A 14,496-nucleotide genomic window follows, 5' to 3' on the forward strand; every position below is an offset into this window, starting at 1 on the left:
TTTCAGTTTCGACTTGGTTTTGGGATTTTTTTATTTTTTTTAATCCAGAAAAATGTCTGCTTAAAGTCCACTCCACTGTCCTATGTACTCTTAGAGCCACGTCTGGCCACTTCTGTACAGGCAGCAGCAGTTCCTGCAGGCAGGGAACAGTCTTTCTACAACTGCGTGCGTGGGGATAAAGGAGACCGTGAAGGGATGCTGCTGAACATCCATTCCCCTGGGGTTAGACGGATGCTCAGTACAACACTGCTGAATCAGACATGAGCATGGATAATCACAGCATGAAGACAAGCTTTTTCTGAGCAAGCTGAAGCTAATTTCACTGAGGTATTTGGGAGACTAAAACATAGATTAAACACAGATTAAAAGTCTCTGCTCTGCCATATGGATTCTACAGGGCTGGACTGGGAAAGCTTCCCCATCCTCCTCAGGTGTGCTCCTGCTTTGCAGTCTCTTCTGGCTTTACCACCTGGCTTTCTGAAGTCCTTGAAGTATTTAGGAGGAGAATGGGCTCCGGCTCCAGTGGTTTAGCTTTGTCCCGAACCTGGATCAGAGGGTGCACCATGGACATGTGGACATTAAGGTTATGGGCCTTCTCAAAGCGCTTCCCACACTGGTCACAGGCAAACTCCAGCTCTGTCTCAGCTTTGTGTTTGGTCATGTGGTACTTGAGCGATGCTCGCTGCCTGCACTGGAAACCACAGATCTCACACCTGCAAGGCAAAACAGGGGCTCAGCACCAAGCCTGAAGCCATGGTTGTGGCGCTTGCTCTTTGTTGCACTGAATAAGCCCACAAGACAGCCACAGCTTTGTAGTATTTCCTACAACCACCCCAGTCACCCAACACTATTCTCTCCTCAGGCCTGCAGCTTGCTGAGTACTCCCCTGCTGAACTCGGAAGGGCAACAGGATCAGAAAGATGTGTAAAACTTGCTCAACAACAGGATGCACATTGTAAATGAACGTTTAAAGTGATTCAGCCAGGACATTGCCAGCTACGGACAGGGTTTAGGTCACAGAATCACTCTGGGCTAAGGTCAGTGACTGTGAGGGCTCAGCAGAACTTTACTACCCTTCTCTCATCTATGAAGGCAGGGTTGGTGTGCACTTACTGAAGGGGCTTTGCTCCCGAGTGCCGCATCTGATGGACTGAGAGGTGTTTGCGTTGCTTAAAGGTCTGCCCACATTCATCACAGATATAATTACGTACCTCTGCAATGGAAAACAGAAGAGTCATCAATTCTGCTTATTTCTTAGTACAGGAAATACACATGTGCAGCTGCCCATGCTTACTGCTGGAGTCTGAATTCCTCCCTCTGCCTCACATCACAGAATCACAGAATCACAGAATCCCAAGGGTTGGAAGGGACCTCAAAAGATCATCTAGTCCAACCCCCCTGCAAGAGCAGGGTAACCTACAGTACATCACACAGGAACTTGTCCAGGCGGGCCTTGAATATCTCCAGTGTAGGAGACTCCACAACCCCCCTGGGCAACCTGTTCCAGTGCTCTGTCACTCTTACAGTAAAGAAGTTCTTCCTGATGTTAACGTGGAACTTCCTATGTTCCAGTTTACAACCATTGCCCCTTGTCCTATCACTGGATATCACTGAAAAAAGCCTAGCTCCATCATCCTGACACCTACCCTTTACATATTTGTAAACATTGATGAGGTCACCCCTCAGTCTCCTCTTCTCCAAGCTAAAGAGACCCAGCTCCCTCAGCCTCTCCTCATAAGGGAGATGTTCCACTCCCTTAATCATCTTTGTGGCTCTGCGCTGGACTCCTTCCAGCAATTCCCTGTCCTTCTTGAACAGAGGGGCCCAGAACTGGATGCAATATTCCAGATGCGGCCTCACCAAGGCTGAGTAGAGGGGGAGGAGAACCTCTCTTGACCTACTAACCACTCCCTTTCTAATGCACCCTAAGATGCCATTTGCCTTCTTGGCCACAAGAGCACATTGCTGGCTCATGGTCATCCTCCTATCCACCAGGACCCCCAGGTCCCTTTCCCCTTCACTACTTTCCAGCAGGTCAACCCCCAACCTGTACTGGTACATGGGGTTGTTCTTCCCCAGATGCAAGACTCTACACTTGCCCTTGTTAAATTTCATCAAGTTTCTCCCCGCCCAACTCTCCAGCCTGTCCAGGTCTCGCTGAATGGCAGCATAGTCCTCTGGTGTGTCAGCCACTCCTCCCAGTTTTGTGTCATCAGCAAACTTGCTGAGGGTGCACTCAGTTCCCTCATCCAGGTCATTGATGAAAATATTAAACAGCACCGGTCCCAGCACCGACCCCTGAGGAACTCCACTAGTCACAGACCTCCAGCTAGATTCTGTGCCATTGACCACAACTCTCTGCCTTCTTCCTTTCAACCAGTTCTCGATCCACCTCACTACTTGATCGTCAAGCCCACACTTCTTTAGCTTATCTATGAGGATGCTGTGGGAGACAGTATCAAATGCCTGACTGAAATCAAGAAAAACTACATCTACCGCTCTACCATCATCCCTCCACCTAGTCACTTCCTCATAGAAGGCTATAAGGTTGGTCATACATGACTTCCCCCTCATAAAACCATGTTGGCTGTTCTTAATGACCCCCTCATCCTTGATATGCCTAGTGATGGAGTCAAGAATAAGTTGTTCCATCATCTTTCCAGGGATGGAGGTAAGGCTGACCGGTCTATAATTACCCAGGTCCTCCTTCTTGCCCTTTTTATAGATTGGTGTGACCTTTGCCATCCGCCAATCCTCAGGCACCTCGCCCGTTTCCCACGACTTACCAAAGATGATGGAGAGTGGCCTAGCAATGACCTCCGCCAGCTCCCTCAGCACCCGTGGGTGCATTCCATCCGGACCCATCGATTTACAGATGTCCAGTTTGCATAGCTGATCCCTAACCCAATCCTCATCTACCAAAGCAAACTCCCCCACACAATGGCTTGTTCCAGGTTTACAGGCAAGGCAGACAGTTCTAAACCCCACACAGAGTTCTGCCACAGCACCTACAAGCCTTGTGCAATCAAGAGTTGGGTGTTTGTGATGCCTTTCACCAGCCAGGACACACCTGTATGAATGAGCTTCATGTGCCGCTGTAGGTACCGGTCAATCATGAACACCTTGTTGCAGCCAGGATGAGTACAGGGCCTCTCCCGTACTTCTTCATGATGCTCTTTGATGTGTTTCTGTAAAGAAAGAACAAAGCTTAAAGCACTGGGTTGTATTTTCCCCAGCCAAAAACCTGAATCCCTCAAAAACCGTCTTAGCAGGTTCATGCATCAGTGCTGCTTCACTGTGAGAAACCAGGGACTCCGCCGCCTGCGGAGCAAGGCAGTGAATTAAATCTCCGGGACCCTCTCCTTATGTGGAAATGGTTCTGTAGTACTCAAAGCTACAGGTTTGGGAAAGGAGCAAACCCTGACTCACCTTCATGCCATCGGCCCCCCTGTAGACAGCTGTGCAGCCCTGGTAAGGACACTTGTAAATAGTTGGCAGCTCCTCCCTATGAAGCACAGCCCTGCCATCAGCCAGTGTGCTGAGCAGGGGTACTGCCCAGCCACCCGCCTCCTTATTACCTCTCACACTTGATCTTTTTTTTCCAGCCGGGCTTAGGCCCTGGCTTCTTCCTTGTTTTGGGCTCTTCTGCCTTCTTTACTTCTTTGATGTTGCTTTTCTTGCTAGAAATCCTCCAAGAAGGAACAAGGACAGTGGTTTAATACTCAATCTTGGTTTTAGCCCTCCCACCTAATTGTCCCCGAGTGTCTGACAGCTTTGCCTGATGCTTAGCAAAGCAGGAGCATGTGCACAAGCTGGGCTGTGGGCCTAGAACTGAGGAATGAGCTCAGGCCTGACAGGGAGCTCATGGAACACAGGGGCATCACTGTGACCTCCAAGCAGGAACATGCAAGAAATGGAAGCCCCAAAGGAACACAGCATTAGCTGAGCAGAGCCTACTGTGGAGCGGGCACCAGCCCTCTCGCTCACCCATGGGGTGCTCCGCTCACCACACTGCAAGACCCTTACTTCTTCTCAGGGTAAGGCTCAAAGGAGTCATCTGAAGATTGCATGTTTCTCTTCTCATTTTCATCATCACTCAAGAACTCCCTGAGAGAAAGAAGATGCCCTTTACCCACATAGTACCACCCTGGTACTTCAGCACCAGCATCTGCAGCAGCAGCATGTGTTCTCCATTCCCAGCACATCCATCTTCCCCACAGCATGGCAGCTGAGGTTCCATGTGTCCTCCTCCCCCATAAGCTCCCCAAGCAAATACAGCACTAGTGCACACAGAAAATAGTAAATTTGGGTTCTTTTAGGTCTACATCTCTGTAAGAAAAACTGAACTGCTGTCAGAACAAAAAACAGATGTTACTGAAAAGGTCTATTGGTTGTTGAGGGATGCTGCCACTATTTTCAATACTGGGAAAGTAATTTTCTAGATCAAAATGTAATATAATTGTCTGGTGCAAGTTAATTAAGCTGCAAGTCATTCTGTATTTCCTCATACATAGCAACTACATAGGTCTGGGTTTTACTTTTTCCTCCTTTTAAGTCCTAAGCCATACAAGAAGTAATTAATTCTGAAGCCAAGAAACAGGCAATAAATTAATGTGGCACTTTTAATGTGACAGCCAATGGATTTAGCTAGCATGCCAAAATAAATCTGCACTCAGCCATACTTCAGACTCTGAATGATTGGACCCAGTTCTCAGTTATTTACAAACCTCACTTTAAATACCAGTGTTTGAAGGATTTAGCCAAATCTTTGATCATAAAGACTGCTAAGCTGCCAGTGTCCCTCCCACCTCCCATTTAATCACTCTCCAAGTGCCACCCCTCACACTGACTGCTCTTCTGGAGCCCCAGCCTGGAGTAGCCATGAAGGGGAATTGCTCCAAGGGGCTGGAGCAGAAGGACCCAGGACTGATCAAGCCCCTACACTGTTCCTTCCCCAGAGCAGGGAATGAAACAGGACCAAGTTTGCTGGAAGCAGACAACACAGAGAGCACATGTGCATACAAAACCACACACCCCACTGTGCAAACTCCCCCCCACTGCAGTGCAGGTGGCAAGTTCAGCACGTCAGTGGTGTGAACTCCATCCCACCACTGCAGAGCCACTGCTCCGTGCCTCCAACACTGGTTCCAAGGGGCCTCAAGGGCCAGGTCACTGGTGGAGAAAGAGCTCTCAGAGGTGGACCAGGTCATACTCGCAAAGAAGACATTTATGCTATTTTAAACCCACTCTTCTCTCACCCCTCAGAAAGGTCACTGAACTCGTCTTTTACCCGCTCATCCAATGTTGTGGACAGAATCTGCTTCCCACTCAACTGTCCTAGGGAATGAAGGAGAACACGGTGCGTTACAAGGAAAAGCAGCAAAACCAAGCCAGAGACAGCTGCCGGGAAGGAACTGGCCGCTCCAGGTTCCCTCAGCATGGCCCACACCAAAGTATGCATTCCATGACAAGTTAACAATTATTTAAACCAAACTCCATGTCTCATGCTCAAGGATGGGAGAGCCTTTACCCTGCAGTTCCCCTGAACATCTTTCGGTTCCCCCATGACACCCAAAAGACTCATCCCTCAGGTAGTTCCAGTTGCCATTCCCCTTTCCAGCAGTGGCTGTCAGAGCTAAACACAGCCTGACTTCTGTAACTCAGAATCAGTGTTAAGTCTTCTCTTCTAGAAGTGGTATTGCGGGGGTGGGGGTGAAGTTCAGCAGTAAATCCACAGTAACTCGACTCATGAGACCAGCAACTTTCCTTTGCAGAGAGAAGGGTCTCCTTCTGTTCAGCATCACCCAAGGTGGGGCAGGAAGCCCCTCCTTGCCTGCATATGGATGGGGCTTGGATTGAGCTGAAACATCTGGCAAATATGGTGCTGGAGAACCAATGACTGCTCTGCATCATGGCAGTCTCTGGGGAGGGGGTCCAGCCCCACCATTGCTCGCTCGCTGGGCCAGCTCTGCGGCTCCTTGCCCTTCCCCAGACGCCTGGGGGGAGATAAGAAGGCAAATCCCTTACCTGTAGCATTGTTCAGTGGTGACACAGGCTGTGGCAGGGCTGTCTCCTGCAAGGAGACCATGCTGTCCAGTTGCAAGTGAAATGAATCCCTGTTCTGCAGTGGCTCATTCTTCATGTTCAGTGGCACTGATGTGGTCCCTTTGTTTACAGGCTGCTGGCAAGGAGTTGTCCTTACTGGAGCATGCTGGGCTTTGGGAGCAGAAACAGCCTTGGCATTGTCTGCCTCTGCCCCGCTGTCAGTTAAGTGCTGTGCTGTGCTCTTGTTCCACTCCTGCTTGACAGACAAGGCGCTGTTAACAAGCGCCGTGCTACAGTACGAATCCGTGTCCATGATGTAGTCGTGGCCACTGCCGCAGCCCCAGATGGCGCGGATGATGCCACAGTACTCAGAGGAGAGCACGTTCTGCAGGCTGGGTGCTGATGTGCAGCTCCCAGCATGCCTGTGTGTCCATGACACCAGGCTATGCAGGCACTGCAGGCTGGATGTGATCAGGTCAACTGCTGGAAGGAGAGGCGGCACACGCACGGTCAGTCAGTCCCTGGGACAACCAGGGACACAGCCACCCGTGTGGAGGGACACACTCCCCCCAGGAGGGGACAGGGCTGCAGAAACACTCCCCCCAAGGCTGTGGGAGACAGCAGGTGGGAGACCCCCTAAAGATGGGCTGGGGCAGCCCCAGTAGTTTCCACTATATAATTAACAATATTGGCAAGTGTATTTCTGATTGTCCCCCATGTCTGACAGTGCCAGGGACAGGCCTGGTGCTGCTGCCCAAACCCTCTCTGCCTACTCTTCATGCCACTAGCGTGAGCCTGCATCTATGCAGCTCTGCTTGAATAGTTCCTCAACACCCATAAAACCTAGATCTGTGCTGATGGCATTACAGAAAAGGAAAGGAGAAAAAAGGGAGAAAGAAGGGGGGGGGGAGGGGAAAGGGAAAGGGGGCAGGCACTCACCCATGCAGGAGGCACTTCCTTCCGTTCCCAGCTGGGCCTGGGCCATGCTGCTCCTGTAAAACCCAGAACAGCACGGTGGGGTCTCAGGGGTTACGGAGGGACCAGGCATCAACATGTGGCAACTTACTGTTCCCAGGAAGCAAGAAAAGCAACATACTTTCCTTTGGACTTTGCATGATCTGTGGGAGATGCGTTCACCCTCTGGATGAAGGTCCTGAGGATGCTTTGGCATTTGTAGAACTGGGCGTGGCACTTCTTACAGACAAACTGGGGGAGCGTGGGGTCCTGCCGCACAGCCACACCAACCAGCTGCTGGAAGTCCGTGAAGAAGACCTGATCCACGCAGCACTGCTTCTCCGAGTTCTCCCCCATCACTGACACCTTCCCAAAAGCATTGTGCAGGCTCCTGGAGGAGAACTTCCCATGGCAGAGACGACAATACCCAGTGCTCAGGGCTCTGCCAATTCCTGCCAGAGAAGGGTTGAATGCAGCTGCTGGGTGCCTGCCACAGGATTACCAGCTACAGCCGCATGGCACCAGCGTGTGGGAAGACATTCCCCTTCCCTTGATCCAGGCTGCCTCCAGAGTCCCATCTTCAAAATAAGAACGGAAAAACCAAGCAGGAAGCAAGACACCTTCCCTGTGACCCTTCCCTGCAGACCAGGACACTGCTCTGCAACTGGCTGACCTTAAAATCAGCCTCTGATTTTCCTGGTTGCCCCTGTGGAGGAACCTCCTCCCAGCTGCGGCATTCCCAGGACTTATGCCAGCACATTTATGTTTTTGCATCCCTTGGCTTAAGCAGAACTTCTCCCTCCCTGGCATTTATCTCCAAAGTACTCATAGCTCGTGGTGGCAGCCCTCAGCCTGAGAGGTGCTGGTGGTGCCCAGCAGCAAGCAGGTAGCTGGGATGTGCCGCACGACCATCCCAGAGCAGTGTGGCAGATGCAGAGCAGCTCTCCTGCTCTCAGTTCACTGACTGTGCTGCTCTCCCACCTGGCAACATCTTCCCCATCCCATGGCATACCAGCTCTGCAGAGCATGGCTCCATCCCTCCGTTGTGCCATAAGGGAAAATTCCTGGAACACTCTGCACCCTCCGGGCCACCTGCCACGGCACGGGTCCCACCTGCAGCGCCCAGTTGATCTTTAGATGCCCAACTTCAAACTGTTCCACGCTCAAGCTTATCTCCCACCGCAGCCGCATGGGCTCGGTTATCGGCTGCCGCCAAACCACTGGCAGCACCGGAGAACGGAGGAAAGAACCAGCTCCCACCCGCTCGCCCTGCCGTGCTGCCCCAGCCCCTCTTACCTCGCCGGTTACTAGCACCGGGAGCCTCTACTCCTTACAAGTGAAGATGCTCTCTGCAAACCGGCACCCCCAAGCCTGTTTGCCGGTGTACCGATCCCGGGAGCTGCGGTCCGCGCCCCAGCCGAGAGGAGAGGCGGCAGCAGAGCTCGGCGGTGTCCAGCCTTACACCCGCCAGAACCAGAACCAGGACCAGCCCGCAGCCCGTTCCGGTGGGTGCCCGCGGGGTGTGGGGCTGACCCCTCGCTCCCGTCTGCAGGCTTCCGCCCCAGGGCGGCCCCACCACCCAGTTCCCCCCGCCCCGGCCGGACCTCGCTTCACCTGCCTCCGGTGCTCCGCCAAGGGCGGCGGGCCGTGTCCAGGCGGCAGTTGCCGGGCCCCACCCCGTGAGGGACTCGGACTGCGACGCCGCCTCATTCCCGCGAGCCATCGTGTCACGGAGCCGCCAAGGCCCGGAGGAATCCACACTGGAGCCACCCGGACCCACCAGGAACCGTCCGCGCAGATCACGCTTCATCGCCGCCGCGGGCCTGACCCGGCCCCGCCCGGCGCAGCGCCCCCTGTCGGCCGGAGGACCTCGCAGCCCGTCCGTTCCCGCCGCACTCCCCACCCCGGGAACCGCACCTCGAACGCGCCGTTCCGGACGGCGGCAGCCATGTTCGCGGCAGGCGCAGCGGGCCCTGAGGGGGCCCGGGACAGGCCGGGCCCCGCAGACCGCTATTAGGGCGGCGAGCGGCGCCCTGGAGATGGGTAGCGCCTAAAACGTAATGATTTGCGAAAGCCAATACATTTATGTGTTTATCACACTGAAGCTTGCGGAGCAGTGCCTGGAGAGAGTCAAGTCCGTTGTAGTGGCACTGGGTGAGTGAGGGGCTATGGGTCCCGCTTCGGGGACCTGGAACCCCATCCCAGGTGGGGGCAGGGCTAGTCGGACACAGCTGACCTCTTCTTCTCTCCCCAGGGAAAGCCCAGGCCAATTCGGCTGTGCAGGGGTGGAGTGGGGCCCTGGCTCCCCTCCCCAGGCACTGCAGTGTTGGCTCGGATGCGGGGGAGGAAGCTCTTTTCTTTCCTACCCCCAAAGATCTTCGAGAAGCTGCAGATCACCGAGGCACAGAGCTTACAGAAGTATGTGAGCTGGGGGGGGGGCTGGTGTCTGCCTCACACCTGCCTGGGGGGCTACGATGGGCCATCCCTAGGCTTTGGTTCTGTCTGGCAGGGGGCACAGCAGGGAAAGGGCCCTGGCACTTGTCGCGGTGCCCTGCAGTGGGTCCTGAGGGCAGGTTCCCAGCAGGGAGTTGATGCTGCTGGACCAGCATTTCTGCAGAACCAGAAGCTGAAGGCTGCAGCTGAACCCCAGCAAGGCCCTGCAGAAGACCTCCCTGGCAAGTGAGGAGTTCCCTGGGTAGAAAGTCGGGGCAGGCTGGGAGGGGAGAGGGACCCTGTGGTGCCTGAGGGACTCCGTGCTCCATGCTGGCTGTGCTGGTGGCTGTGGCCTTTGGGCAAATGTCCCCAACATGCTGCCTGCTTTACAGATGCTGTCCCTGCAGCTACAGATGGTGGAAAACCTGGTGATTGCCAAGGCCCAGGAGGAGACCATATCCTTCCTAGCTGTCCTGGGTTCAGCTGTAACAGTTATTTTTCTCCTTCTTAGTAGTTGATGCAGTGCTGTGTTTTCGACTTTAGTCTGAGAACAACGCTGATAACTCACTGATGTTTTCAGTTGTTGCTAAGTAATGCTTCCTCCGATCAAGGACTTTTCAGTCTCATGCTCTGCCAGGGAGGAGGGGCACGAGAAGCTGTGAGGAAGCAGAGACAGGACACCTGACCCAAACTAGCCAAAGGGGTATTCCATACCACAGCACATCATGCCTAGTATATAAACTGGGGGGAGTTACAGATCACTGCTCAAGTCAGGCTGGGTATCAGTCAGTGGGTGGTGGGCAATTGTATTGTGCATCACTTGTGTTTATTGTTTTCTTTTCCTTTTCCCCTTCCCCTTTTAGTTTTATATTCTCTCCCCTTGTTATTTCCTTTATTATTATTAGTGGTAGTAGTGGGTTTGTATTATACTTTAGTTATTGGACTGTTCTTATCTCAACCCATGGGGTTTGCATTCTTTTGATTCTTCTCCCCATCCCTCTAGGAGTGGGGGGAGAAGAAGCAAGGGGGATTGAGCAATTGGCTGCATGGTTCTGAGTTACTAGCTGGTCTTAATCCATGACACCAGTATTGAGGGTGTACTGGGCTCCAGCAGAGCCCCACACCTTCCAGCTCCGGTGCCTGTGCCCCATCCCTGGGCTGCACTGATCCCACACAGGCTTTTGGGGTCCTGCTCCTGTCTTGCTGCCTGCTGACTGGGAGGATGAAGGTGGAAGAAGGGTTGAGCCCAGCCCCTAGGCTGCTGGGGCTTTGCTGGGCAGCAGGTTGTGCTAGGTGGTGGGTGCTGCAGTGGTGCAGGAGCTCTAGAGCCTTAACTCTGCTATGTCCCAGCTGCAATGGAAGATGGAAGAGCAGCGGCTGCAGCTGCAGGAGGCTGCCAACAGGTATGGGGGGTGTCACAGCGGGGACCCTGGGGGCCACCCTGGCAGTGCCCTCACCCGGGGCCATTCCACCCCCAGGAGGTTCTCCAGCAGCGTGGACCTCACCCCTGAGGAGCAGGAGCAGAGATCCCTCTACACTGCCATCCTCAAGTATGAGCAGGACCATGTGAGTACGTGCCAGAGGCTGCTGTGGGGACATAGGTCGCTGCTGTGGGGACATAGGTCTGTGCTGTGGGTGCAGGATGTGTGCTGGTCTCGGGTGCTGTGGGGCAAGAGTCCTTGATGCCCCTGGGTGCTTCTGGGACAGGGTGCTATGCCATGGGGCAGGGTGCTGTGTCATCTCTACTGATGCTCCCCAGGACTGGCTGAGGCAGTGGAAAGCCAGGCTGAAGCGGAGCCCAGTGGATCTCTCCCTGGTGTCAGGGCTCTTCTCCTGCCTCCTCAGGTAGTGCTAGGGTGGGGAGGGGCCCTTCTCGGAGCTAGGGGGCTGCTTGCTGGTGCCCCCTGCCGACCCCTCCCTCTGCTTCCAGCTTCTTGGAGCACCCCATCCCCCAGCTCCTGCAGCAGCTGCAGTGTGCGGTGTACGCCCGCCTCTACCCAGCCGTCACCTGGGGCGCTGCGACACCACTGTAGCCTCCCCCACCGGCCTCTCTTTCCACTTGCTTGGACCCGGGGGGGGCACTGGCTCCGAGCCTCCCAAAACCTCTACCACATGTTCTTAGTGCCTGAGCATGGTGCAGTTGGGCGGCAGCACAGCCTTTCCAGCACGCCTCTCACTATTGGCCCCAGCATCCCGACGGTAGAGGGCGGATGGCCAGAGCCAGCAGCAGCCTCTCAGACCCTCTGGGAGAGCTCCTTCGAGGACATGGAGCAGTTCCTGGCATCGCCCAAGGGCTGGGCCCCCAAGGAGCCCCTGGCTGGCCTCAGGACAGAGGTGATGCTGCTGGAGCAGCTGAAGGACATCGTGTGGGACATCCACAATGCCATCGGTGAGGGATGGCCACTGGGATCTGGGGGCTTTCAGGGCCTGGGCAGGGCTCTTCCCCTGTTGTGAGCTCTCTGGGGGAGCAAGAGGATCCCTGTACCTTGTTGTTTTAGCTGGAGCATGTGGGTGACGGATAGAAATAATTAACAAAATGGATCCACCCTGGTCCGGCTTAAGCCTTGGGAACTGTGAAGAAAACACCAGGTATCAATGCCCTGCTCAGGCCTAAGCCTTGGGAACTGTAAAGAGAACAATTAAGGGTAAAGATCGGTTACCAAAACAAAGCAGGCAGTTTGCAAGATAAAGCAGGATGTGCATCTCAAACATAGACCAAACAGTGTGAATATTTGTAAGCCTTAGTAGTTTTGCTAAATCAGGATGATAAGGGAGTAAAAGAGTGGAAAGTTACTGCTTAGCACTTAGTAGACTATAAAAGGGATGCCAGATGTGAAATAAAGGTCTTCAGATTTCACCAGAGCTGGAGTCTGTCTTTGATACGCCACAAATGGCGCCCAAATAGGAGGAACTGGGGCTAATCCGTCGGAGTCAGCGGCCGATGGCATAGCTCGGCTGAATTCAGAGGAGTCCGGTGGGGGAGCACCGAAGTTGTCCTGATACGCAGATAGACTCCACAACTCGTTAAAGTTGTAAAGTAGGTATGCTTTTATTCAGCTCTGAGACGCGTGGGGGATAGCTCCTCCAAAGGCATGCGTACCTCAGTGTTGTTTTTTGTGGAGACGTGGCTAACAGAGAAAGGCCATGTTCCCATCAATGAGCTGAAATAGAACATTTGTTTAGAGAATGGTGCAGACTTACTAGCACCAAATAATGAGGAACTGAGGGACATCTGGAGGGAAGCGCCATGCTCTGGCCAATTACACACAAGGACACTAACTAATAAACAAGATAAGCACATAAAAATAGAGGATATAAAAGTACACAATTTAACCGCAAAAATAATGAGCTTATGCAATGCCTTACTTATGCCAGAACCAATCAAGTGCCTAGTATTTGCATATTCATGTATTACTGTTGCTATATTAACCAGAGGTAGAAGCCCAATAAATGAATCACACTTATGGATCACAATGGTCATGTCATGATTCCTCCCTGCTGCAACAGTTTTTCTCTACATTTATTCTCTAAAGTTATATATATTCATAAGGTTGCACAATACGCCTATACATATTCATGTCCTATCCCCGCTTTGTATTATAATGAGCTAGAAGGTCCTTTGCACCTGCGCAGTGCCCCTCCTGGTCATGGGCGAGGGTCTCAAGATGAAGTAAATGAGTCTTCCTCTTGTGAGTAGGGGTCTTCAAGATGAAGTAAATGAGTCTTCCTCGAGCCTGAACTTTTCACCTCTAGCCGTCACGCATGCTCTTTAGGAGTCTGGTCAAAGTCCAAACCACAAAGCTGGTCTTCACTGGAACTAAGTAACTGGTCCTCCCCCTTATCAGTCTTTCTTCCCCTTATCAGACTGTTTCTCCCCCTTATCAATAGCCTATTGTCCCGGTACTGCATGGCAAGCTTGACAGGTATTTGCAAACAGTGCTTTCTGTTAAACAGGCAAAATTCCTTTATCCCCCCTTGTATGACCCCCCTGTACATTGGTCAACCCTTTGCATCAGTCCGGACACGAAACTATCACCTGGGAGAGGTGAGGAGGCCGGTGGGGGAGCACTGAAGAGGTCCGAATATACAATCACCTGGAAAAGGTGAAGAATGGGGTTGATTGAAGAATAAGGTGGATTGAAGAATGGGGTTGATTGAAGAATAGGGTTGTAAGAACATTAGGCTTTGTTAGCAGCTATAGAGAAAAGGAAATTACTAAGATAAGCTTTGCCAGAACCACCTGGTGGTTACTGGTATGACAATGATCCTAAAACAAAGTGATGAAGAAATAACCACGGGGGGTCTGAAAGTCCACTATCCCACTTTTGTATGCATACAGGAGGTATTCTTTAAAAAGTATGATGTAATGTATGTAATCTAATGAATATGTATGTTTAAGGACAATATAATCACAGCCTGGTTGATGCCTGGGAGAGACACACTTGGAGGAGTGATCCCCCGTGTCTCCCGGCGCCACAATAAAGAATACCTGCTTGTCAACTTAAAACTTTGTTGGCGAGTTCCTGGAGATTTCTCCGAATCTATCTGGCACCCCAGATGGGACACTCTCTGCTTGGCTGCAGGACCCGCTGAGGACAGGGCTCCCTAGGGCCCTTGGGTGTTTTTCCCAGAGGGACCCCTCGACTCATTCGGATCACTGTGGGAGCAGACAAGGACCATCTCATAAAAGGTATTATTTTCTTTTATATAGTCTGTAAGATGCAGGGTGCATCTTGGTTTGGTGAATTGGTTTGGTAAGTGTACACAAGGTTTGGAAGCCTTCCGTAAATCGAGATAGGAAATCTCGTGGGTAAAGGCATATACCCGGCTGCTAGTGTCTGGTATACACCCACAAGAAGCAGGGGGCATCTTGTGGTTTGGGTCCTACAAGACGCAGGGGGAGCCTTGTAGAAAAGGTTTTGGATTTTACTGGTATTTGACTTATGTTGTGGCTTTTTATAGTGATGATTTTGGTCTTGTGATTTTGGTATTGGTGACATACTGTTATAACTGCATTATTTATTGTCTCTGTTTCAAGTGTTGTTGTTAGCATTGAGAGAAACA

General features: G+C 52.5%; 2 protein-coding genes across 6 annotated transcripts; one reads left to right on the plus strand and one right to left on the minus strand.

Moving 5' to 3' along the window:
- LOC136004452 (zinc finger protein 276-like) lies at positions 1-8,840 on the minus strand. 5 transcript variants are annotated; one of them, XM_065660939.1, is made up of 11 exons: positions 8,614-8,840; positions 7,142-7,451; positions 6,985-7,037; positions 6,028-6,525; positions 5,259-5,337; positions 4,027-4,107; positions 3,579-3,689; positions 3,430-3,505; positions 3,071-3,188; positions 1,114-1,213; positions 1-713 (listed from the first exon to the last, which is right to left on the minus strand). In XM_065660939.1, exons 1-11 carry the CDS (start codon positions 8,807-8,809, stop codon positions 428-430), a joined length of 1,908 nt encoding a protein of 635 aa, XP_065517011.1. In that variant the 5' UTR covers positions 8,810-8,840; the 3' UTR covers positions 1-427. The 5 variants fall into 5 exon arrangements, with proteins under 5 accessions (XP_065517011.1, XP_065517009.1, XP_065517010.1 ...); XM_065660937.1 differs by having other exon boundaries at positions 3,430-3,520; XM_065660938.1 differs by having other exon boundaries at positions 6,028-6,528.
- Positions 8,603-12,294, plus strand: LOC136004453 (VPS9 domain-containing protein 1-like). Its single transcript, XM_065660942.1, is given in 9 exon segments — positions 8,603-9,153; positions 9,254-9,417; positions 9,825-9,923; positions 10,783-10,835; positions 10,911-10,998; positions 11,192-11,277; positions 11,363-11,515; positions 11,517-11,821; positions 11,931-12,294. Coding segments are annotated over 9 exon segments (1,059 nt in total). The 5' UTR covers positions 8,603-9,059; the 3' UTR covers positions 11,948-12,294.
- Positions 12,295-14,496: the final 2,202 nt, after the last annotated feature.

The sequence above is a fragment of the Lathamus discolor genome, chromosome W (assembly GCF_037157495.1).
Source record: "Lathamus discolor isolate bLatDis1 chromosome W, bLatDis1.hap1, whole genome shotgun sequence".
In the NCBI taxonomy this organism is placed as follows: domain Eukaryota; kingdom Metazoa; phylum Chordata; class Aves; order Psittaciformes; family Psittacidae; genus Lathamus; species Lathamus discolor.